At 37.9% G+C, this 26,526-nt stretch overlaps 1 protein-coding gene across 3 annotated transcripts in view; it reads left to right on the forward strand.

Annotated features, from left to right (window-relative positions):
- Positions 1 to 25,772, forward strand: part of KITLG (KIT ligand) — a 61,291-nt gene extending 35,519 nt beyond the window's left edge. For 2 of the 3 annotated variants that reach the window (XM_085305948.1, XM_085305945.1), the window contains exons 4-10: positions 8,429 to 8,608; positions 10,605 to 10,767; positions 11,637 to 11,732; positions 18,557 to 18,666; positions 19,167 to 19,243; positions 20,605 to 20,688; positions 21,950 to 25,772. In XM_085305948.1, coding sequence (XP_085162074.1) covers positions 8,429 to 8,608; positions 10,605 to 10,767; positions 11,637 to 11,732; positions 18,557 to 18,666; positions 19,167 to 19,243; positions 20,605 to 20,644 — 666 coding nt within the window. In that variant the 3' untranslated portion in view covers positions 20,645 to 20,688; positions 21,950 to 25,772. The remainder of the gene's footprint in view (positions 1 to 8,428; positions 8,609 to 10,604; positions 10,768 to 11,636; positions 11,733 to 18,556; positions 18,667 to 19,166; positions 19,244 to 20,604; positions 20,689 to 21,949) is intronic. The other variant, XM_085305946.1, reaches the window with a different exon arrangement.
- The last annotated feature ends 754 nt before the right edge of the window (positions 25,773 to 26,526 follow it).

The raw sequence follows: 26,526 nt of genomic DNA on the forward strand, positions 1-26,526 counted from the left end.
CTTCATACTTTTTAGTATTTTCTCTGGAAAAAGTCAAACTACGGTATTGTTTCGTCACGTCAGCTGAAAATTGTTGCTTAATTGAACAAGTAGTTTCTCTCTAATTGTACTTTAGGTATACTGTAGAATGTCTTTTTAGTTAAAGCTTGTGGAAGTGACTTTAAGTGACAATGTATGTGCAGTAACCAATGAAGAAAAACCCAAGTTCAGTAACCGATAGTATCAGTAAAGAAAATTGGGACATTTTTTATTTCATTCAAACAAGCTCTGTATTATTCTTTCTGTGTAATCCCACAGTTCATTCATAGTCATGCTTTTAAATAAATCTTATATTTTATTTAAAATTTTCTAACATTTTATATTAAAAATGTCTTCATATTATCTTACTGCTTATTCTGCTAAATATCTTTGAAATTGTTCTTAATTTTTTTAAAACATTTTTAAGAATGTTGTGTTGCAAATGTTTTGTTGGCTGTTGTGTATGCCACAATGAAAAGAGAAGAAAAAAGGTGAAAGTAGAAATTATGCTGAATACTATACTGGCATTGATCTAAGGAAAGAAAAAATACCGGCTTATCAATACAAGTGAATAATGTCATGCCTGGCTTAAGAATATAAACTGAATCATTGTGCACATATGTCAAATGTTAGAAATCATCCAGTAGATGTAAAAAGTTGTGTTTGTATGTGTATAAAGTTGTCATTATGACAATCAAAATTATGTTAGCATACATATAAAAATACATCCTGTCCTATAACAGTCTAGCAATTCTAGCAAAATTCCCCTTTGATATTGGAGAATCATGCCAAAAGCAACGTTCTATCAGTCCTGAATAAATATGAAGTAAGAAGATTGCTGGAGGAAAAGGAAGTTGTAGGATAGTGAAGGGTACTGAAATATGAGGTCTTGAGGTAATTGTGGCAAATCTAATAGTAGTATAATAAGTATTCTTATGAGTTTTGTAGGAAACTAGAAGCTTTTACTAAAACTTAGTGAAAGTTAGAGAATCCAGTCTAAACTTGATTCCTTAGGCAGGAAAATTCAGAACCAATGCTGTGGAAGTCTGTATTGGATCTGTGCACTAGTCTGTACTATAACATAAATAAAACTAATGAAAATTTGAAATCTCTAAAGATAGTCACTATCCAGAAAAAAAGAAAGTAAAACAGGCTGCCTTTGCCTTCTGTCTGCAGTGCTTTTTGAAATTCAGTGATTTTGAGTCCATATGTGATTTTCTGTCAAGGAGAATCAAGCCCATGGAGTACAGCAGTAGCCTGAATCATGTTCCCTCAGCTTTCCCAATCAGTGAGGCAGGCTGGCAGGCGAGGGCAGGACTTTGTCAGGACCTATGTCTCTGCTGCTCTCTTGGGGAATGTTTACACTCCAAATAAGGAAGGCCAGGAGGCTTGCCTGAGCAATGGACTTATGATCGTTCCCACTATTTAACTCTTACCTTGCTCCGTGGTTTAGTTTTGGCTTCCAGTATAGTTTCTTTTTCTATAGTTTAAATGCCATGTCATCTGACTGCATCATATCCAGAAACTTAGAACCAGTTTACATTTACAATGGGCAGCCAAGATTTAAATAGAAAGAAGAGAAGTTGAGAGCAGGGATTTCCAAATTTGCTTTGCTTGTACACCACATTAAATAGTGGTGGTGGAAGGTGTAGCTCTTGGCCACATGCCTTCATTGGAGGAAGTTTTCAGCAGTATTCTTATCCCACTTTGCCAAATTCCTCTCTGGAGATTTCCAGTTGTATTACGTATACCACAGCAAAAGCTGGCTGAATAAATATGCTTTACTCTGAGTTCTAAAAAATCCCAACAAACTAAGAAACCTATGGCTTTGAATAAGGCGAATGCCCTTTGTTCAATTCTAAAAGGATCAAAACAGTACTCTGCAGATTTTTTCAATAGATTTCAATCTTCAGAGTATGCATAAAGTGGGAAATATACCCAAGGTAACAAGGCTCAATCATAGGTGACTAAAGGTGGGAAGACAGAGTGAATCCCAAGCAGGTGGAAAGCCAGTGTAGTGCATGTAACAGGAACAGACTGACCCAATCCATTAAATAGAAGGGTTGTTGCATTATGCACTAGCTTGAGGCATCTGAGTGGCTTTAAAAGTAGACTCAGAGTGAACTGTGTAGGTTAACCTGGAGGTTAAAAGGCAAAGATGACAGCAGCACAGGCTGCACTGTAAGAGGGAGATACACTGTAAACTTTTAGATAGATGTAGAAAGAAAAGGTTAAATGAGGATTACCTGGGAAGACAGGGAAGCACCATTTGTAAGCACCTGAGGATGTAAATCTCAGTCAAAACTTACACAAAAATTTGCACAGAGCAGAGATAAACTTTCATTTCTGCTTGGCAAACAATATCATATTTCCAGTTTTAATGTAGTTTCCTCCCTGTGTTTGGTAAGTATTGAGAAAGCAAGAAAATGCACAGCTTGATGTTGAGAAGGAAACTTAAAGCTAATATGATCAGCTTTGCAGGTCGGAACAGTTCAGGCAGAGGAGACTCCCACACACATGCTAAATTGCAGGAGCAGCAAAATAGAATCCGTGCTGAAATCACCAAATGCTCCTGTTGTACACTAGGTGAAACAGCAAGCTTTTGCTGCTCTGTGCCATAGTAGAATGCACACCCTCAAAACCTTTGGGAAAAAGAGTTTCCTAGACCTGCAATTCAGAGAAGCACTGGGGCTCTGTGTTGGTGGTCCTACACCAAAGCCGAAGATTCATTGTCTGTCTTGTCAGGGCAGTGTAATATGGCATGTAAACAGCGCACGTTGCTAGAATGGAGTATATTTCAATAAGCTTTCCTTAACTATATTTGCTTCTGCTCTCCCCTCCTGTTTTTGTGTTTGTGGCAAAAAGGAGGAGCAGAGAATCAAGCCAAATGTCATCCATTTCACATTTAGTTTTATTCTTTTTTTAACTTATTACTATAATAGAGAAGGAGATGATTCTAAATTTCCATTTATTAGTGGATGTGTGAGAGGGTTTCACAGAAAAGTGAAAGTTAAAGTGGAACTAAACAATGTATTTACATTAAGTTCTCTAATCCTCAAAGCCAAATAGTCTTGGAAATGTGAATGCTTCTTCTTCATCAAATATATTTACACATTTGGGCAGAACAACAACTGTGTCACTGAGAAACTAATTCATCCCCAGGTAATGATAGATAGTAGAGAATAAATTTTTTTGAATAAAGAATTTATTGCATAAATTGAGTAAAATGAAATTAAGTCAATGGGTGGATACAACTCCAAATATTTCCAGTGTTCTCTGGAATAAGAAGTTGATGGATTCTGTGGATGCTGTTATTCTAAATGCTGTGAAAAACTGAGGATTCATCTTCCTCAGGGGTTGCTGAGCCAAGATCTTGAAAGGTGTAAGGTTTTAATGATCCCAAGACAGTTGAAAACAGTTGAAAATAGCTTCATATTTGGAATAAATTTGAATGTTTCACCTAATATACTGTTAAAATGCTGATCTTCACTTGCTCTTTCATTTTCCCCATAACATTTACTATTAAAAATGGATTATTTATTGGGAAGGGGGTTCCATGTGCATGTTAAAATCACAGTATCACAAAATGGTTAAAGTTGGAAGAGACCTCTGGAGGTCATTCCCTAGCCATTCCCTGCTCAAACGAGGTCACGTACTGCACATTGCCTAGGATTGTGTGCAGATGTTTTGAAGGAGACTGCACAGCCTCTCTGGGCAACCTGCTGCAGTGCTCAGTCACCCTCACAGTAAAGGAGTTTTTCCTCATGTTCAGACAGAACTTCCTGTGTTTAGGTTTGTGCCCGTTGCCTCTTGTCCTATTGTTGGGCACCACTGGAAAGAGCCTGGCCCAATCCCCTCTACAACCTCCCTTCAGATACTTACACACATTGATAAGATCCCCTCTCAATCTTCTCTTCGCCAGGCCGAACAGTCGCAGCTCTCTTAGCCTTTCCTCATATAAAAAATGACCAACACATTACCTGCTGTGCTTACCATAATGAGTTAAGTTTTCTGGGGGAGAGTGGAGTTTGGTGGCCTTTTTATTTACGTGACTACTATTATGTAAAACTAAGTAAAGTAAGTTAATGACTTAAGCCAGCAAATGAATGACAAGGTTTCAATCCCACGAACAGCTGTACAAACTTTAACTGCAGTATAGTTGTACAGATGTCATTGAAAGGATTTGAATGCTATTCCAGTGGCACAGATGTAGCAGATATCATGACATGGTGTGTAGAATCCCTTTATCAGGGAAAAATGAGGAAAAGAACTTTTAGACCTAGAGATGATGTTCAGAATCATAGAATCATAGCATCATCTGTAAGGTTGGAAGGGACCTCTGGAAATCATCTAGTCCAACCTTTCCGCTCAGCAGGGTCACCTAGAGCATGTTAGACAAGGTTGCATCCAGGCGGGCCTTGAATATCTTCAGAGAAGAAGACTCCACAACCTCCCTGGGCAACCTGTGCCAGTGCTCCATCACTCTTACAGTGAAGAATTCCCCCTCATGTTCAGGTGGAACTTCCTGTGCTTCAGTTTCTGCCCGTTGCCTCTTGTCATGTCACATGGGACAACTGAGAAGAGTTTGTCCCCGTGCCCTTAACACTCTCCCTTCAGGTACTTGAACACATTGATAAGATCCCCCCTCAGTCTTCTCTTCTCCAGGCTAAACAGGCCCAGCTCTCACAGCCGTTCCTCACAGGGCAGATGCTCCAGCTCTATGATCATCTTTGTAGCCCTATGCTGGACTCTCTCCAGTAGCTCCAGGTCTCTCTTGTACTGAGAAGCCCAGAACTGGACACAGTACTCGAGATGAGGCCTCCCCAGGGCTGAGGAGAGGGTCAGGATCACCTCCCTCCACCTGCTGCCAACACTGTTCCTAATGCACCCCAGGAGACCATTGGCTTTCTTGACCACAAGGGCACATTGCTGGCTCATGGTCAACCTGTCATCCACCAGCACTCCCAGGTCTTTCTCTGCAGAGCTGCTCTCCAGAGGGTCAGCCCCGAGATTGTACTGGTGCCTAGGGTTATTTTTCCCTAGGTGCAGGACTCTGCACTTGCACTTGTTGAACCTCATGAGGTTCCTCTCTGTCCAACTCTCCAGCCTGTCCAGGTCTCACTGAATGGCAGCACAGCCCTCTGGTGTGTCAGCCACTCCTCCCAGCTTGGTCTCATCAGCAAACTTGCTGAGGAGGCCCTCTGCCCCCTCATCCAGGTCATTGATGCAAACGTTGAACAGGATGGGACCCAGTACTGAGCCCTGGGGAACACCACTAGCCACAGACCTCCAAGTAGACTCCACGCCACTGATGACAACCCTCTGAGCACTGCCTTTCAGCCAGTTCTCAGTCCACCTCACTGTCACTGTCTAACCCACACTTCCTGAGCTTCTCTAGGAGGATGTTATGGGAGACAGTGTCAAAAGGCTTGATGAAGTCAAGATACACAACATCCACTGCTCTCCCCTCGTCTACCCTGCCAGTCATTCCATCCTAGAAGGTTATCAGATTGGTTAAGCAGGATTTCCCTTGGTGAATCCGTGCTAGCTACTCCTGATCATCTTCTTCTCCTCCATATGTCTGGAGATGACCTCCAGAATGAGCTGTTCCATCACCTTTCCAGGGATGGAGGTGAGGCTGACGGACCTGTAGTTGCCTGGGTCTTCCTTCTTGCCCTTCTTGAAGACTGGAGTGACATTGGCTTTCTTCCATTCCTCAGGCACCTCTCCAGTTCTCCATGACCTTTCAAAGATGATGGAGAACGGCTTGGCAACAACATCTACCAGCTCCCTCAGTACCCGTGGGTGCATCCCATCCGGGCCCATGGATTTGTGGATGTCTAGCCTGCCCAGAACGTCTCTAATCCTTTCCTCCTCAACCAAAGGAGAGTCTTCCCTTCTCCAGACTTTCTCCCTCACATCCAGGCTGCAGGATTCATGAGGGCTGCCCTTAGCAGTGAAGACTGAAGCAAAGAAGGCATTCAGTAATTCTGCCTTCTCTGTATCCCTTGTCACCAGGGCCCCTGCCCCATTCAGTAGCAGGCCCATATTCTCCCTAGTCCTCCTCTTGCTGCTGATGTATTTGAAGAAGCCCTTCCTGTTGTCCTTGACATCCCTTGCCAGACTCAATTCCAACTGGGCCTTAGCCTTCCTCGTAGCATCTCTACATACTCTGACTGCATTCCTATAATTCTCCCAAGCAGCCTGTCCCCTCTTCCACATTCTGTGTACTTTCTTCATCTTTCTGAATTTGACCAAGAGCTCCTTGTTCACCCATGTGGGTCTCCTGCCCCCTTTGCTGCACTTCTTACTCATAGGGATGCACCGCTCTTGAGCTTGGAGGAAGTGATGTTTGAATATTAGCCAGCTCTCCTGGACTCCCCTTCCTTCTAGGGCCTTAATCCATGGGATTCTTCCAATTAGGTCTCTGAAGAGCCTGAAGTGTGCTCTCCTGAAGTCCAGGGTTGCAATCCTGCTTGTTGCCCTAGTTCTTTCCTGCAGGATCCTGAACTCCACCATCTCATGGTCACTACAGCCAAGGCTGCCCCCAACCTTCACATCTCTGACCAGTCCCTCTCTGTTGTTAAGGACAAGGTCCAGCAGGACACCCTTCCTCGTAGGCTCCTCCACCATTTGTGACAAGAAGTTATCATCAACGCATTGCAGGAGCCTCCTGGACTGCTTGTGCCTTGCTGTGTAGTCCCTCCAGCAGATGTCAGGGTGGTTGAAGTCCCCCATGAGAACCAGGGCCTGTGATCATGAGGCTACCTCCCGGTGTCTATAGAAGGCCTCATCAACTCTCTCTTTCTGGACAGGTGGCCTGTAGTAGACACCCACAACAGTGTCTCCTGTGTTAGCCTGCCCTTCGATCTTTACCCATAAGCTACATAGGTCACATAAGGAGCAACTCCACCACCTCGCCTCCCTGGCCTGTCTCTCCTAAAAAGCATATATCCAGCCATGACAGCATTCCAGTCATGTGAGCTATCCCACCATGTCTCTGTGACTGCAATGAGATCATGGCCCTGCGACCGCACACTGATCTCCAGCTCCTCCTGTTTGTTCCCCGTGCTGCGTGCACTGGTATATATGCATTTTAAAGAGGTGGTTTGCCTGCAGGTTTCCCAGGAAGAGTGTACAGGGGTCACCCGTAGCCATGTCCCAAATGCACATCCCCAGCTGCATGCACCCGTTGAAGGCCCCCTAACCCGAGTTGTGTTTTATTGTCTACCCTGTCTGTATGACACCCCTCCTCCCCCCTCCCACCTAGTTTAAAGCCCTCTTTACTAGGCTGGCCAACCTGTTTGCAGATGTGCCCCACTTGGTGAGGTGAATCCCATCTCTCCCCACCAGTTGTTGATCTTCAAACCATGTTCCATGGTCATAGAATCCAAAACCCTGTTGCCAACACCAGCGGCAAAGCCAGTTGTTGATTTGGGAAATCTTCCTATTCCTCCTCCCATGCCTCCCCCTAATCAGCAGGACCGATGAGAAGACCACCTGGGCTCCCAGACCCTTGACCACCTAAGTCTTTGAAGTCTTCCCTGATTGTCTCTAGTTTGCTCTCTGTATCGTTAGCACCCACGTGAAAGAGCAGCAGAGGGTAGTAGTCTGATGAGCAGACAAGCCCTGGTAGCCTTTCAGACACATCTCGTATCCTCGCCCCCAGCAGGCAGCAAACCTCTCTAGAAGAGGGGTCAGGTCGGCAGATAGGTACCTCTGTCCCCCTCAGCATGGAATCACCCACTACAACCACTCGTTGCCTCTTCCGAGTGGTCACTCAAGGCACAGCTCAGGCAGCCCAGTTGCTTCCCTTGAGGCCAGATCCGGGTTAAATAGCATTTAGTGAAAATACTAAAGAGAAAGAGTTAACTGAGCTAACTTGTTCAGAGATGGATAAAAGCTCACATTGAGTTCCACAGCAGTAAATTTACAGAATATTTTTCAGAATAGATTTAAATCAAGGATCTTTTGGGTTGAGTTATATACGGTAATAATAAAATGAAAATTGAGAGTAGTTTAAAGAAAGGCTAGAGAACAATTGTTAAAGCACTAATTATTTAAAAACAAACAAACCAACAAAGTTAATGAAAGCATGGAAGAGAGTTTATAGTAGTATATCCCAAGGTTCAAACTCTGAAGACACTAATGCTTTGCATTCGTTAACAATTTAGTGAAGGGTAACAGACAAACATAAATATGTCAGTGTCAGAGAGAACAGAGATTATACCAAAAGGATTGAAGAGAAAGTTGGCCGCATTAGAGAAGATGAATTTTAATTTAGAAAAATTCAAGATAATCCAAATTGGAAAGAAAAGTTTAATCTACTTTTGCACATTGAGTTACTTAACCAGTTTTTACAGAAGTGTGATATTTAACCTACCTTTCTGTTATTTTTATCCCCTGACAGCCTAATCACTGTTGGTTGCATTTGATGGTGCCTGAATTTTCAAGGAGTCTACATAATCTTCTCCAGAAATTTTCAGATATTTCAGATATGTCTGATGTTTTAAGCAACTATTCAATCATCAATAATCTCACAAGGATAATTAATGATCTTATGGCATGTCTAGCTTTTGATAAAAATAAGGTAATCTCCTAATACAGAGTTTCTACTTTTATGATGGATATTTGTTTTTGAGCTTTCTCTAGCACAGCAGTTGGTATTTATCTGAAAATGTCCAGGGCTTCTTTACAGCTATTCTTCATTTCTGTTCCTTGCTTTTGAAATCCTACGTTGTTTAGAGAGGCATTGAATACACCGTGATAATGTTAGCTACTTATTATCTCCTGTTTTAAAGGAAAACAGCTTATAAGGATTTACAGTATATACATGACCTGTATAGAGTTATAGTCAAAAATGTAACTGTTATCCTTAATCATTCATTCAATCTGGCCTGTTTCAAACAGACAGAAATCTTCCTTGTGCATCCTGCTTAAGTTAGTAATCTTGCTAGTGATCCTAATGTAAATTTAAATATGATGTGGTTGAAGCTATTAATATACCCCTAATATGTATCATCATGTGTGAGCCTCCGAAAACTTCACCACAATTTAATGAACTTCTGTATGCAAAGACACAGCATAGACTAGAGGATATGGCTCATCACAGTTCCTTGTGTTTCCTAATGCCAACAGCAGCTGGAAGGATTCTGGAAATCTCACTCTAGAGATGTCTGATTCTCTTGGGTGAAAATATGATAGAAAAAATAACTTTCTAATGCTTTACCCAGTTCTAACCAATCTCTCAGTAATTACTAGTTCTGTAGTTGAAGATCTTGTGCCACTGAAAAAAAAAAGAAAAAAAAATCCACCATATTCTATACAGCTAGGATTTCGTCCTCCATATACATTTATTTTTGCTCAGTCAGTTTTAGATTGTTTAAAGAGCTGATTTAATTGTTCCCTTTTTACATGCAGAATGAAATAAATGCACAGAAAGATCCAGTGTCGTTTGGTGTGGCATAAGCTGGTAACTCTGGCATATGTTAGCATCATATTGCTGAGATATTGTTCTGTAATTAGATATTCTCTAGTTTTCCACTTCAGAATGAATGCTGTCCAATCTTCAGTTTATCTTTCTTTTTTAATGCTTGTCCTGATCAGTCAAGGCACTGACACTTAAATGAGTTGTGATTATGTAATTAGGAAAGAATTATGAAAGAATTAATTTTTAACGTAGAGAATGAAGAAGGAAATACCCTGTAATTCAGAGAAACAACTGTCTATGTTTGTCCTCATAGAAGAATAAATTTAGATCTACTGCTTGCAACAGTAGTATATGTTTCTTTCTTAAAAGAAAATAATTTTAGAACCAAGCTCTGGGAAGTTTTTCTTGGTACACTTTTAACTTATGTGCTTACCAATGTCTTCCTTACTAGGGGTAAAATGTAATGCCAGGCCAAAGCTAACAGCTGGTGTAAGGAAAAGCTACTGTAAAAGCCACAGTCAGGTAAAAAGGAAACTAAAAAAACCGTCAATGATCTTAACATGGACTTCAATCTTTTTGTTTAATTTGGCATAACATATTATCCATTAGACCGCACAGTGATTGACTGGGCTGCCTTGTTTGTAGCCCTGCTCTTATTTTTAGGTACATTATCAGAGATCTCAACTGGCTTCTCTGTAGTACTATATCCTAGCTATTGTAATCTGTTCCCTGTAGTCCTGTAGTCCTAATAGCAGTGATTGTGTTGTGTTCCTGTGTTCAGATCAAAAGGGTCATGGATAACATTACAAAATAACATGAAATCAAGGTAATTTTTATAATTAATGAAATAAAATATCATTCTGTTCATTTTCAGCATAGGATGAGAACTGCATTTAATTTCTTAGCTACGTATTTCTGTGGCAGTTTTACAATGATGGATTAATAGCTCATTTCTGTTTGCAAAGTTATTTTTGAAACGCTCAGCTCAGAGCGTTTGTGTGTTTTCTTAAGATTGTATGCAGTAAAGTTGCTCTTCTACACCTTAAAAATTTGAACTTATTTGTGTCATCTTTGGATATTTTATCATCTGCTGATGTGCTGAAATGAGCACCTCTCCTCTCCCTTCTTTCAAATTGAATTCTATATTTTGCCCTAGGATTTTATAAAAGAAAATGGTCATCTTTATAAAGAAGGTCGCTTCATTCCTGAGGATTTTTTCAGTCACTTTAATAGTACCATTGAGGTCTATAAGGAGTTTGCAGACACATTGGATCAGAGTGACTGCATTTTGCCTTCAACAGTAGAAACACCAGAGAATGGTAAGATGGCTATTGTTTTTGTGAACAGAGACTAAGTAGATATAAATGGATGATTTTCCTTTGATTTCTGAGATACTAAAGATCTGATGCTATAGCTGCGTTTTATTGCCAGTTAAAATGACTACCAACACCAAAACTTTTATTTCTATTCTAAGTAGAGTTTTATCTGGCAGTAAAACTAGTATCATCATTCCCGGTGACATCATTCCTTAATATAATCCAAAATAACTTCACAATACTCTGCTCTGTTTCTTTTCATCCCAAATATATCCTGGATTGTCTTTTTACATTGCTCTTGTTCTTCATCTGATCTTCTGTTGATGGTTTATTTAATTTTTATAAGGCAGTAAAGGAGCCTAAGATTGTGCTACCTAAAGGGTAAAGAACTAGGACAAGTCGTAAATTGCAGCAGCATCAAGTCACCTCTGTATTTGTCCCACTTCTCCTGAAAAGGACAATGTTTACTTGATTTTAAAAATTTAACAAGCTCAGGTCAGGCTCCTGTGTTCATTCTCGTTCTTCTAGTGAATGGAGGTTTTGTGTTTCCTTTTACTCTCTAGGGACAAGTACTAGCTGTTTTAATTAGGGCAACATACTCAGTTGCAGTTCAACCAATAATAACTAGAAGTAGATCAATGCCATGACCTAAGAACTTGTGTAAAGTAATTGCTCTTCCAGAATAGGTATTCAGTAGCAGCTCAGTGTGTGACACATCTGTCTGTTAATCAGATTGCCTTTTTTTAATTTGACTTAATCCTCGTTTAAAGCAGCCCTGTAGCCAGATCAGGATATCCCTGTAGCTCAGCATCTTATATAGAGGGAACTGTATTTTAAGTTACATAATGCTGACACACTCATTTTCTATTTAGATTCCAGAGTCGCTGTCACAAAAACATTTTTGTTTCCTCCTGTTGCTGCCAGCTCCCTTAGGAATGACAGCATTGGCAGTAACACTAGCAGTAACAGTAAGTACAAGTCATTGAATTAATATATGTGTCTCCATTTTGTTCTGGTAGCTGATCATTACAAGAGCTTAGAGGAAAAGAATGTCTTAGTTGTGCAAATTAATGAGAAGTCACTTATGTGTTATGGTATACCATGTGTTTATCAGCTGTTATACCAAAATGTAATGAACTTATCTGATCAAAATTTAGAGATGCCATATATTTACAATGATATGATGGCTCTCTGCAACTTGGAGAGGTCAGATCTCTTCATTTCTTCCTCACTGCTGTCATGAGGTCTCCCTAATAATCTTAGTGAATGTGGCTATCCATGACAGTCATTTTAATTCTCCAAAGGGAAGCCACTGCAAACTAACACTATAGCTGTAGTGAATGGGGCCCAGAATACTCACATGGGTGGAGAGGTTTTATGTACATTGTATTTTGAGACTAGTCTTGATCCCAAGCTCTACTCCAAACTTGAAGACTGTAGTTTGTGTAGTAGCAGAAGGGCTAGCTCCGCAATTAGAGTGTTTTCAACTGAGATCAAGAGCATGGTTATATTACCCTTCCTTGTTTATAGCCCTGCTCTTATTTTTAGGTGCATTGTCAGGGATCTCAACTGGCTTCTCTGTAGTACTATATCCTAGCTATTGTAATCTGTTCTCTGTAGTCCTATGATAATAGCAATGATTGGTCACTGACAAATAAGACAGCCTATAGTCCTTACCATTAGAGCCACAGTGTTTTCTGTCATGAGGTCAGAAGGGATATAGGAGTCAGACTGAAGAGAAATAACAAAGTGTCTGAGTCCTGTAGGCAAATATTCTCTGGAGCTTTTCTTGTGAGTAGAAGAAGTGGCTTTCCCTTAATGATTCCTACATGGTGCTTAGAGCTTATAGTATTACTGTTTCCCTTGTTCCTTTTTCCCAGCTGCATCAGGATGACAATGCACTTTTTTTTTTTTTTATTTGCTCCCTTCACTTTACAAACATCCTTGTTAGCTAAATGTGTGATATTTAAGTATGTGATTGGTACTTCTTCTGCTTAAGAAAGCATAGGCACAGAGGCAGCCTTTTACACCTGACGTAAGGGCATGACAGTGGCTCGTGATGGTGAGACAGATACAAGAGATTTATTCTTCTGTTTCTTCCTGGGGAAAAGGATGATGTGATACCTGTTATCCACTAGTTATTCTCTGTGTTTCTACCACCATGCACCCTCCTTGTTGGCTGGCTCACAACGACTGTCAGATTTGAAGCCCTTCCTGATTGCTTTCTAATTAATAGGTTTTAAGTCATGGCTCCCCCAAATCCTCTAAGTCTGGAATGAAATCCATCTTCGACTCCTGGCTTCCAGCCTGCCTCTCTGGAAAAGACAAATCTTACTAGCATAAATTCCTAGCCAAGAGGTCACAAAATTGGCTGCGAATAACCTGATGAGCCTACAGCCAATTATGAGGCATCAGGAGGGGGCTAAAGACTGCATGTGTTCCTGTCACTCTCAGGTCTGAACATGTGATAATTTTTACTGCAGCTACTAGAGGAAGAATATTCAAGTGCAGCCTGAAGCTATAGGAATGGATCAAGGAGCCAAAAGAAAGAGATAGCTAGATTACGGGAGCAGTTTAGATGAAAGGAGTTTGACCCAGTACAGTAACGGGGAGGGACACCAGACAACGCAGTGGAGAACAGGGCTCCAACCTCTAAAATGGCATCTGTGTCAGTACTGAGAGTGCAAGGATAGAAGCAGGTTTATTAATCTTGTCTTGTAACTACAGCTGATAATCAAGTAGGAAAAAAGCCTAATTAAAATAATGCAGTAGGTTAAAGAAATTGCATGGCTGACCATATGCTGTACAGGTGTGTTTTAACTGATTATCATTCTCTTAAGCAATTTATTGGAAAATTGGATACCAGTTAACAGCCTTATGTAGAAATGACATGAGGACTGAATGTCTAGGGCTAGGGACTCATAATCAGCTTAAAATACATTAACTTGGACATTGTATGCTGACTGTTTACATTTTACTAGTTTATGTGGAGTTTGGAGAGATGGGAGATGTGACAACTTTATTGACATTTCTTTCTTACTCCCTGAGAGTGGTCTTCAGTACTAGTTGCAAGTTTGTCTTGGCTTTACTGTTGAGAAAGTTTTCTTTTGGTGTTAATCCATGCCTTCTTGTGAAGGAACAGCAATGAATAATCCTTATTGCTTTCAGCATGAAGAGTCCCAGCATAGAGAGACCCTATCTACCTACTTCGGTACTAGTCTCAGAACAGCACCACTACATCCACATTTCAAAAGGAAAACATTTGGAAAAGGGTAGAAATCTGAAAATCAGAAAAAAACATCTCAACACACAAACTACTGGAATAATTTTATTTTAAAAATATGATCGTCTTTTCTAGTATGTAGTTTTAACATAACTTATTAAAAATTAATGGTTTCTAGACCGTTTAGAAGCAGTCACTGTTTATAACCATATTCTTCTAGATGCATAGTAAATACTGAAGTCATTAATAAAGTTTCTGTAGAGTCAGATAACTTGAACTGCTCTTAATGCTAAATTGCACTTAGTAAAACCTGAAGTATATCATCTAATAAAATCATTTGTGAAATAATAGCTGTCATAGGAATTGTATATCATATAAATTAGCTATATTAATTTTTTTCCTCTTGAAGATACGTTTATTTTAACAACCATATCTCATTACTTCAGTGCATCATTATTACTCAATGATAAAATTGAATTAATATAATAGAACAAAATTCTGACAAAATCTGCATCAGAATTCTTTCCCAAAATACATATAAAATTGAACAATTGATCTCATTCTTTGTTTTTTCTTTTTCTTTTTTTGAAATGGCAGTAGTACTATTTTCATCTTTTTAATATTGATTGTAGATCTGTGTCATATTCCCACTCCAGTTTTGCCCCCATATAATTATTACTCCACCAGTCTCCACATTTTCTTTAGTCTGTTTTCTGTTTTTTCTTCTCCGTGCTGCATAGTCTAATCCAATTTAAATTCCAAGTAACTGTTTAGGTCCAAGTCTTGCTGGTACTTCTCTGTACTTCTCTGGAATCTTTATGCTATACCTCATCTAGAGAATTCAAATGAGATGGTTCCTATGTAAAGAACAAGCGTCAGGATGAGAGGCGTTGAGTCGTGATGATCTCTTCTTTCTGTGGCTGAACCAAACTGAATAAATGATAGTCTTTTTCTTCCTAATGAATGAATATTATGTTGCCCTGCTTAAAATTTGAACATGCTAGCTATTGCTAACACTTACCGTTCACCTTAGTGCGGTAGTATTTGTATTTTCATAGAAAACTCACTGTTACTTTCTTCCATTTCTGCCTGTATTTTCCTCATAATAATGTGGCTTTATTCTTCAGTACTAAACAATGCAAGAATGTTTATGTTCTATAAACAGAGATCTCTGTGAGTGTTTTAGGAAGAACATTGACTTTTATAATTAAACAAAGAATATCTTAGTTTAATTCTGTAATTGCACAACAATTTGAAAATAGTAAGCCATGGCTTAATCCAATTGCTGTTGCATTCTGTGCCTTTGTTCCACCTTTATAGTTAATGGAAAACACTAACAAACAGGTGGGAGCTGTTCTACATTTGTGTAGATAAAATCTTGTGGTAATTGTGCTGCAGCTGAGTGAAGAAGATTGAAAATTCCTTTGAGACATACATGGCAATAAAATCTAGCTAGTGGTTTGAATCATAATTGCTTGCTAAACCTATGCACATGGCTCAAGGTGGAGATCAACTCAGTAACTTCATTGTATAGCTGAGAGGCTTTCAGTGTAAATACGTTGTATTCTCAGTTTAGCATCCCAGTGTCCGTGAAGATTATACATACATTTGGTGCAGATGAACTCACTTCCTAAGGGATTCTTCCAAAAGGTGCAAAATGAGAACTTTGTGCTGGCCTGCTTCTCTCCCCTTTAGCTCCATGAGATAGTGTCTATTTCAAATAAGTAACGTTAACTGCAAAGCCAGCAGTTCCTGTGGTGTTGCGAAGTTTACAAACTTACCGATACATCTGGTTCCTCCTAGTCCTTCTCCTACTCTGCCTTTACCACTGTTGGAAGTGGGAAACTGTATGGAGCTCTAAAGTTTCCAATGTAAGACAGAATCCTTATGGAATAAATAAAAGCTTGTTGACCACCAGCTTGTTTTTCTTAATTCTATTTTCTCCAGTAGGACACAGATCCCTGGGAGGTTCTCCAGACTGATAATTCTCCAACCTATTCTGTTTTAGATGTTACTATAAATAAAAAGCACATGATAAAACTTGCCACGACTCATTTAATTCTCTCCAGATCTTTCAAGACACTTAGTTCTGGATTTGAAAGTGAATCTAAATAATATGTTGTTGTTTGCTTTTTAAGATAGTTTTGGGTTGGTGATTTTCTTTCAAATTAACCTTCAAATTAACTCAAATACAATCAGATTATTAAAAAAATCTATTATTGTTTGCTTTCTAAGGTAACTTTGGATGGTGTTTTTTTTTCATTTTTAACTATATTTAGATTCTGTCTCTGATTTCCAGGTCCCTACATGAAAAAACAATCATGTCTTTCTTTCAAATTTCCATAGATGCTAAAGAAAGCATCTGCAGTTGAAGATAGCAGAAATCAGATTTTTTTATATATCTCATTTTAAAAGACGTTCTTCAGTTGTTTGAGACTCTAGTTTGTTAGAAATTGTAAAAATGAGGGTTCCTGGCTTTGACTAATCTCTCTGAATGCTTTGCCTAAAATTTTTCTTGAAGTTGCCATAAAAATCAGTGCGCTTGCCATTACATGCTGCCTGGGTTTTGAGGCTAAGGGTTCCTGAGGTTGCTCACTGTACAATAACATGTTATCAAATAATTTTTATGCCTGTGTGACCTGAAGAGTTTTTCCTTTTTTTCCCCCCCATTTTTCCTTTTTTCCTGAAGTCTACAGGGCAGAAACCAGAAAACATAATGATCCCTATAGTTAAGAGAATTTATGTAATTCAGTTGTATAACAGAGCAGACTCACACTGGGAAACATGACTAATGTGATTAAGGCAAAACAATCTTGCATTTTGCTTAACTACAAGTGAGCAATATAGAAATTTTCTTCTGGGAATACACTGTAAATATGACTCAGATAAAATAATGATAGGCACTTCTTGTTTAAGATGTTCAGGCTGGTTTTACACCACTTCTGTTTGATCCAAATTTCTTGAAGTTCAGTTCTGCAAATAAACCGTCCCTTTGCATAATCTCGGACAGGCAGTTCAATAAGGGATATGCCCCTCCACTTAATTTCTTCTCTTGATTTTAACGTCAGAGCAGACAAAAACAGACTAATCAGTAGCCTCTATTTATGTTCTTCTATGTAAAACTGCCTACTGTCTTCCTCTACTCAGTAGACAATCAGGTTTCTTTCATGGTAAGCTAGTATTTGTTCTGCTTGACTAATGTTTCCTAATAATCCGACAAGTGTACCGGATGCAAGTAAAATTCAAGCCACTATAGTCAGAATCTAGAACTTGTAAACAGTATATTACTTAAAATACGGACTTTTTTTTTTCAGTTCTGCCTACACTGACTCTAGAAACGCAGTTTAATTTTGGAGGTGAAAAGAGCTTTAGTGTGTAAGCTTGTACCATGACAACCAGATAATCTCAGAGATAAAAGTGAGTTGCTAGTTAAGAATGATAAAGCTCTTTTTTAAACAAAAATATTTTCTTAGTGGCTTTTTAATAATATACTACATACACATTGATTGACCCAGTTTATCATACCGTACATGCTTTGTTGTTTGTTCTTTGCATGAGTCACATGCACAACAGTTTCCAGTACTGTCAGAGTCCATTTTCTTATTTCTATTTCCAATCACCTACATTTTTCCAGTGCTTACAATTTGAGGATTTTTTTTCTGTAATCTGGCAATGCACCCACTGTTTGAGTTGCAGTCACCAAATCTCAAAATGAACTGAAACTGGGTGGATGGTGTCTATACTAGCAGTCTCCTGTTGCTCACTTTGCATTTCAGAAGGTGTGTCCTAGGGTGACTCCATAGGATTTTTCACATCCTGCCCTTGATTAAATAACTGGAAGGCCAGATTTTACTCTCAGCATGCCTACAGCTCCCTGTGAGGAGAATAGCATAGCTTGTGTACATAAAAGGGCAGGATTTGGGCCCTTCCCTAAAATGTAAAAAGCCATGAAGAAATGGTAGCAACAAAATAACACACAGCCAGACTTCAGCTTACAAGAGTTTGATCTCACTGAAGTCAGCAGGACCTTTCCAGGCAGGCGTTAGAAGTGAAGTCAGGCTTATTTTGTTAAATTAACCTCTCTTGAGAGACCCTGTGTAGGTGGTTCACTAGCCTGACTGTCAAGGCAAAGTGGCTATTTAAAATCAGTAGTATGTGCCTTATAGATCTTAAAAAAATACATGAAGTGGCTATTTAAAAGTGACAGATACATACTTTTCTGAAGAATTATTTTTTATTACACAAAATTGATAAATCCAACACACTGAAGAGAGCGAAGGAGAATATGCTCTACAAATGACAAAGACATTGACAAATGTATTGACACTGCAACACAGTTCATTGAGAAATGAGAAGAATGTCTTCGCAGTATGCAGGCCCCAGAAAATTTCCTGTGAGATTTTGTCATGAAATGCGTCTGATGTATACAGTGCTTTGAAGTATCTGTTCTGCTATTTAAGATGCTCTTATGTAGGTGGTGCATGAACATGCTCTTGCTAACAGTGTTGCCCTGAAGATAGTTTTCTGCCATAAATCTATCTTCACTAACGAGAACATCTGTAATTACAGAAGAAGCACTTGGCTTCATTAGCAGCCCCAGCCTGCAAGGGATCAGCATAGCGCTGACATCACTGCTGTCTCTTCTTATTGGCTTTATTTTGGGAGCCATATACTGGAAGGTAAGAAATGCTACATTTAATTGTTTACATGGTGATACATAATAAATTTCATACCTGTGGAGGCGGGGAGAACAGAACAGTTTGCATTTGAAACCAACAGACACCTCTTTTGATCTTCACTGAACTGTGTGACATGTAAACGTGAATCTCTATCGTCGTACTCTTGAATTACACCATTGAACTGTAAAACCTGTCCTATCAGTATGCTAGCTACATGATTCCGAACTGGAAATTAAAAACACATGATTCCTCCAATTTCCCAGGTCTCCTGTCATAGCTTGAGTACCTTTTACCTATTGTGGCTTTGTCTACAGTGCAAAGACTTTAACGTTAAAATGTACTAGCAAGAGACATGTATTAGCAGGCTGGATGAGGCCTATATTTTGCAAGGTGGTTTTGATAATGAAAATTTGAAACAAAACTGAAATATACACCAATTGTTTTGGAGGTTTTAAAAATAGAGCTTTGGAATATTTATATTTAATTCATTTTCTTCCTAGAAAACACATCCCAAATCCAGAGCAGAAAGTGATGAAACTACACAATGTAATGACTGTCAAGAGGAAAATGAGATAAGGTATTTTATTTCACTTTACACACATATGTACAAATGTAAGTTTATCTTTGAGAGCTGTTTTCTGAAAGTCTCACTCATGCTTTCAGAAGGACAAACACACACAAAAAAAAATGAACACCTTATGCAGAGTTTTGCCATAGGGACAGAATATATGCTTACAGCTTGTCCCTTAAAGAAGCTCCTATTTTAAATACAAGAGTTGGTGTGAAGGAGATTTCTGTATACATTATTGGAGGACACCATATACATTAAGAGGACATTACTTTTCCCTTATCTCTACTAACTTCCACAAATCAGCAAAAGGAGTAGTGCTGAAAAGCGATAGTTTCAAAGGAGTATCTTATAGCAGAGGAATGAAGCCAACCCAGGATTGCCAGGCTTTACTATAGGAAAAGCAACAGAAAGAAGAGAATTTTGTCATTTGCCATGTGGTACAAAGCTGGGTTAATACTACATGAATAAACAGAAATAAGTCTCTTGGCTGTACTCCTAAGTTTTTTTAAATTTGTTTTACATTAACATTTTTGAGATTCTTTCCTTTTTTGACACTTCCTTGGACATATGCATATAAGGATCCTTTTTTCCAGTTTATTTTAATATTTACAGAAGGTTGATGCAAACACTTGTAACTTCATAAGGTCATCCAGAAATAATTCACTGCTTTCTTTACGTTTAAACATTGTTTTGTCTGATGTTAAGCAGAAATAATTCTGTATAACTCAGTTGATCAAATATACTGCAGAAATAATAGTTGAAGACATTCAGAGTTGCATTAGGACATGACTTAGACCAAAAAGCTTTCCAAATTCAGAAAAGGATTTAGGAATATAATAAGTTAGAGCAGCTCATGCTAAAATGTTTTAGGATTAATATTTAATCTCATTTTTCAGGATCTTTAATCAATTTTTAACTGTGAGGGATCAGGGGAAGGTCTAATGCACACGGCAGAGATACAGGCCTTATATTGTAAGCTTATCATGTTTTTTACATGAAATGTCTCATATTGCCCACTGTTGAAGACAGGAATAGACTAGGTTATGAACTAGCAAGTTCCCAAGCTTAGCAGTTTTGGATGTATGGGCTGAAATTTACTGCGTTCATACTTTCTAGAATAATATATTCATAAAATAAAATTTCTTCATGTGCAATTCATAAGAAGAAGGGCTGCAAATAACTCATCCTGCTTCAATTTTAAAACCTGTGAAACTGGACATGCATCATCCTTTAGCTTCAAAGGAAATATAAAACCTTGCATTATATGAGGAATATTTTATATGTTTTTATTGTAATGAACTCCTAAAATATTCTATTTCCTTGAAATGTTAGCATTATAATAATAAAGTGTCTATTTTTTATTTCAGTATGTTGCAGCAAAAAGAAAAAGAACATCTACAAGTGTAGCTGTTGGTTTTTCTCCCTCAACACTGTTACTGTTTCATGTACTGGTAAGTCTTTATGCTTGAGAGTCCTACCATCAGCTTCATAACTTTTATCTGCTGAAGTGTAAAGTGATTTGGAGTCTTATTTTGGGAAAAAGTAAATAAAGCTTGCTCTCAGTAGTCTTAAATTGCACCTAAGATCTTTAGCTACTAGTGTAATTAATCTTGTGTTGTGAATATAGGCATCAGAATTTTAACCTGAGTGTTACAAAGTGAAATATTCCAAAATGAAGGACAACTATTGATTTTTCGTTTTGGCATGACAGCCAATACTGAGAATCCTTCAGCTGCTGTCCTATAGCTGTTTCAAAGCAGTATGACCTAAAAAAAAAGATTCTAAAAATAACAGGTGAGTGTAGGAGAACCAGCCAAGTAGAAAGCTTCCCACAGGACCACAATATTTACAAAAGGATGAGCTGACCTTCTGTTAATTGTTGTTTACTCAGCACAGTTTGCAGCCTTCACAGCCTTATCAGATTCATAATTCTTGCTTTTGTTTATCCGAGTGATGATGTGAGTGAGCTTTCTCATTCCCAGTGAGTCTGTACAGAAGGGCACACTTCCCTGGCATGGGACTTCTGCGGCAGGAGTAATGCTGTATTTAACCTAGGGAATCTTTGATGAACATCTGGAAGATTCAGGCAGTACTAGATGCTTCCTTTTATTTCAGGAGCTAGAAGAGCAAATTTAAGAGTATAGCAGACAGTCTAGGTTTTACAGTTTATCCTGTAGGGATTACTTTCAGATATCTTTCAAAGTGTTCATGGTGATTATTTTGGCCATTATGTCTCCCAAATACTTTATTTTGACTGAGAAGGCATCTGCTCACTTAAAAGGAAATCATCACTATGTTGGTCAAACAACTTCACTCTCAAAAAGACCTAAACTGAATTTGTTGCTGGCTACTCTGGATGACTGTAAAAGGGAAGTTTATTGCCAAAGATTTCCAGGTACCAAAAATGCACAAATATAACAGTTCGGTAAAACTGTGTGAATATAGTCTCCTCACCATCAGCTATATGACATCAGTGGGCTTCTGCAGGGAAGAGCATTCCAGACTAGTGTTAAGAAGTGTCATGAAATTGAAAGGTCTCATAATAATGATTTTTGTTTCTGAATAAAGGAATGTCTGTGCAAGTGACACTGAATATATTTATTTCCAAAATTATAAGAAAAAAAGTCTTTGTCTTTTTAAAAGCTGTACTATTCAGTAATGAAGAGAGAAAAACTAATCAGCAGAATTCTGATTTCCCTTTTTCTCTCTAAGCAGGTAACAGTTACATGTTCGCTTCATAAATGAAGCAGCTTTAAGCACATTCGTATTCCTTCTGGAGTGACAGACTGAGTCTGCATCTGTTGTTGCTGCCCATGACTCCATAGACATGATATAGAAATGAGGACAATTTGTGTTCGTTACTGTGAAACCAACATTGAATTGAACAACGTTAAAAAAAAAAAGTGTGCACTGAGCAGGACTCTGTTTTATGTGAATATCTACCTTGTGTGGCATTTGGGGATTTTTATTAACATTAATACTTGCAGATGATTCTGACAAGCAAAGTCCTGAACAAAAAGCATCTTTCAAATGCCTCCAACTGTGTGTAATCATTGAAAGTCATAAATATGTTTGTATCCTTAATTTAAATTCTGTGTCCTCTACCTTACCTTGGTGTCTTCAAATGGAGTTCTGTGAACTGACAGAAAAAGCAGAAATGGATACAGATAACATATTCTTCAATTTTGTATATACAACTTGAAAGTAAAGCCAAGCCATGGACCAGTGTACTAGCCTTTTACTTATAAGGAACTGGGTTTATGTCTGGCAAAGGTCTTGTGTACGGCGACATGTGGTCTCTGTCGGATGCCAGGTGGCTCTATGCCCACCCAAAAAGCCTCAAGACTTCATCAGGGTTGATGGTCTCTGTTCAGGAGAAGCAATACTGGATGAAGAAACAAGTGTACTGGAGGTAATAGTACAGTGTGGAGCTTTCAAGAATTAGGAGTAACTGCTGAATATGTGAACACTGGTGTAATCTCCAGCCACGGAAAGGGAAGGGAGAGTAAAGAGTCTGAATTGCGTTCAAATATCAGAATGAAGGCAAACTCATGAAATGCATTTTAAATTCTGAAGATGCATGCCATTGGTATCTTGTCTTTACATATATAGCATAGAAAATTTGAAAGATCCAGAGGGTATATTTAGCTTTTATTTACATCAGCTGTAATTAATGTTTGCATTGTGTTTTAAATGATTAATAAGCTTTAATATCCTGGCATTCTCCATTCTTAACGTTAATTCTCTTGAAACAGAATAGAGCGACTTTATTTCCCACTTGTCTTCTGCATCTATTGCTGTTATTGCATACATGGAATATGTACAGGACTGATGTACAGACATGCATTTTCAAGTAAACCCTAGAAACCGTGGTATAAATTGCAGTGCACTGTGCTGTCTCTTTCTAGATAATAAATATGAATCATTTATCTATCTTAGGAGTTTGTACTTCAGAATGTAGAGGTCGCTCACCTCAAATGACAAACTTTCTAACAGCCAGTAACAAGGTCAATAAGACTTTTAATTTAAGTAACTTAAAATAAAAAACTCTTTTAATGTTTTTCATAAAGTTGAATTTATCTTTAAAGTATATATTACTTAATTTTTTAAGAATTCTTGTGGATGTTTTAATCATCTGCAAAATTTTCTGGGAACCAAATGTCAAAAGAGTATGACAAATATATATATATATATGTATGTGTATTACTGGTAAAACTGATCTATCTTTCATGCTACCAAAAAGAAAATGCCTCAAACCCTTACTAAAAGTTGATGGCAGAATTGATATGTGAGTATAGCCACATCTCACACAGTTTTATCCCCACTGAACTCAATAGCAAAACTTCAGACTTCACTGAGACCAGGATTGGATCATGTGGATCTAGGATTCATTTATACTAAGGCACTGCTTGAGTGTTGTAAGAGCGTCCTCAAATCCTGTTCAGCCAGGGTAAGTTAGCATAGTTCCATAAATGTTAGCAAAGCTCTGGGATTTGCAACATCTGAGGGGCTTCTCAGACTAAATCAAAAGATGTGTATTGTGAGAATTCAGCTTTTGTTTTTATTCAGAAGATGCTGAGGCACTCACTGCTTATGAGAAGTAAAAAGGTTCTCAGCACTTCTAAAAAGCAAGTGCATTGCAAGTTTCAGCTCTGCAAAAATCAAAACAGCAGGCTCAGTCTTATAAAACAATGTATAGTTCTTTACTCACTATGCCTGCAGACTTTATGTTTCGAACTTATTTAAGAGTTCCCCTGAAGGAAATGTCAGCATGACTTAATATTTGATGGGAAATGTGCACCTTACTGGTAATACACAGAATAACTGCCTACAGGTTTTGACAGAGAGGAAATGTATCCACAATAAATGGAAGCAATTATCCTTACACATTTTACAAAAACATTGAATATTTCACATATGTTATATGATGTGTTCTCAAATCAGTTCTATGCATTTGAAATCCTACAGTATTTTTCATAGATTCAGTTATTTAGTATTTATTAATATTCTTTGCTCATAAGAATGTTAGTTTTCCTAAATGTGTACTTTCCAAAAAATCAAATGTACAATAGCATTGCACATTGGTGTGCCTCAAATTTGACATTCAAAATGCATGGTGTTTTAGACTCTTTAGTATACAAGCTACTGTTTGATGAGAAAAGGTGAGATATTGTATAAATTGAAATATACTAACCACAGATGAATTAAAAACTGTGACTATATCGTTTTCAAATAATGTCATGTACTTTCATCCTGGCAAATTTAAGGGTACATAGAAACAGAAGGAAAATTCATATATAAGCCTTCTGACCTCACATCACAAATATTGTTCTCATTTTGAATTATGCACCGAATGAAGTAATATCACACATAATCAGCTTAGCAGAGCTGTTGTGACAGTTCATAGTTTTCCTGTGTTCCCACTCCCTTTTGATTTGAACATAATGTTGCAAAGCAGAAGGCCACTTTTAGACATTTCTGAATACAATAGATTGCATGGCACTTGGAAATGTAATTATGAAATTATTTGAAAGATTTTTGTGCTCTATTTGTCTACCCATTGTGGAGGCCCTTTCTTCAGACATAGTGAAATTCTGAAAGACTACTGACTTGTGAGAGACCTTTGAAATCAATGGAAATAGAATAAGTTACTTTTCTGCCTGAGCAGTGGTGGCAGGAACAGGCCCTTAATTACTTCTTCATCTAGTTTTAAGCTATCTGTCTGATTTCTGAAGAATGATCGGTTTTTAAATCTGCAGTTTGAGGAGACACAGCCCATGCATCATCATGGTTAGAAAATAAATATCCTTTCTCTTAAAAATAAATTGGAGAAAGCAAGTGAAGCATTTCATTTCTATGAAAGTTAACCAAATTTGGGGCTATGATATCTGTGGTTTTGTGAGAAACTAACATTTTTAAGTTTCCTTTGGAGTAGTTGAACTTTGCATGCAATTAATAGTGGCCTTGTGAGAATAAAAATCAGATAGTGATATACTGAGTAACTTAATGTGCTATTTTAGATGTGTGTTTACTTGAATAACTTAATGGTACTTATTTCATCACAAGGTCATTTTATAAATAAGCTTATAAACAACTAATGTGCTATACTATGGAATATGTGTACAACCTGCACATTTTTTTGGATTCTTATCTTCACCAGCTCTGTTTTCTCTGTTGCTGTCTCTTTGTAATATGCTGAAACTGTTCAGTACACACGAAACAACTATTAAATTGAAAAGCTAACCATATATAAAATACAGATATTTTGAGTTAGATTTACATTTAAGAATTAACCAACATTCTTCAATTCAGGAATTTGATTCAACTATCTATTAAATACAAATCTACAGTAATGGTGGCATGTTACTGTTATATTATCAAATTGATGGAACGCGGAAACTTCAGACTCTTTAGTGATAGAGACACAGACTTTTGCTGGTTGCATCATGGGCAAATTCATATATTTCAATGTAAATGTCAGCACAATCTTATATAGTTACATTCTGACTGAAGGTAATCAACAAAGTTTATAAAATGTGATGTGTATGTATATATGTGTCCTCTTAAAGATAGATGTTTTCCCTGATCCTTTTTTATACCAGTTCAAATTTGGAATTTACATTATATACATATACTTTATTGTTCTAAATAAAGATATTATGCACTGCCAGATAATGAATATGTTGCTTTATGTTAGTCCTGTTTATAACCTTTTTAAGTCCTGTTTCTTTGAAGAGTTTTCTGACAAAATACATCCTTCTAGGTGCAAATTCCTTCATAATATGTTTCATTTCTTATTCGTGCAATTTAAAGTTTTGTGCCATGAAAGTATGTCTCCATTATCAGACACCAGTGCTGATCCAAAGTGTATTTATGATTGTGAGAATTATTCCAGCTTCTGAATTATAAGTTTCTTATAGCTCCTTAGTGAGCTTAAACTTGTTTGGGCCATGCTTTAGGCAGTCTTTTGCATCTCATTCTTGCTATCAGCCAAATGCTGATATTATTTTAATTATTTTAATTATTTATTTTAATTTGCCACTAAAAAGTCTGAACTAACTGAAAGTTATCAATGGACTTCTTTTGCAATAGATGCCACTTGTTGACTAAAAAAATTTTATTTACAAATAATAAGGTTCCAACCAAGACCAGAGCTTATCCATTAAGGAGGGCATCCTACCTTCCTGGTTTCAGCAGTTTACCGTGGCTTTTCAGGAAGCAGCTCCTGCTTTCCCTGCTTTCCACCTACCTGGGAGGGAGGTGAAGACCCCAGGATGAAAGAGCGATGA

Source organism: Rhea americana, unplaced genomic scaffold (genome assembly GCF_003343005.1).
Source record: "Rhea americana isolate MKP2758 unplaced genomic scaffold, rheAme1 scaffold_229, whole genome shotgun sequence".
Lineage (NCBI taxonomy): Eukaryota > Metazoa > Chordata > Aves > Rheiformes > Rheidae > Rhea > Rhea americana.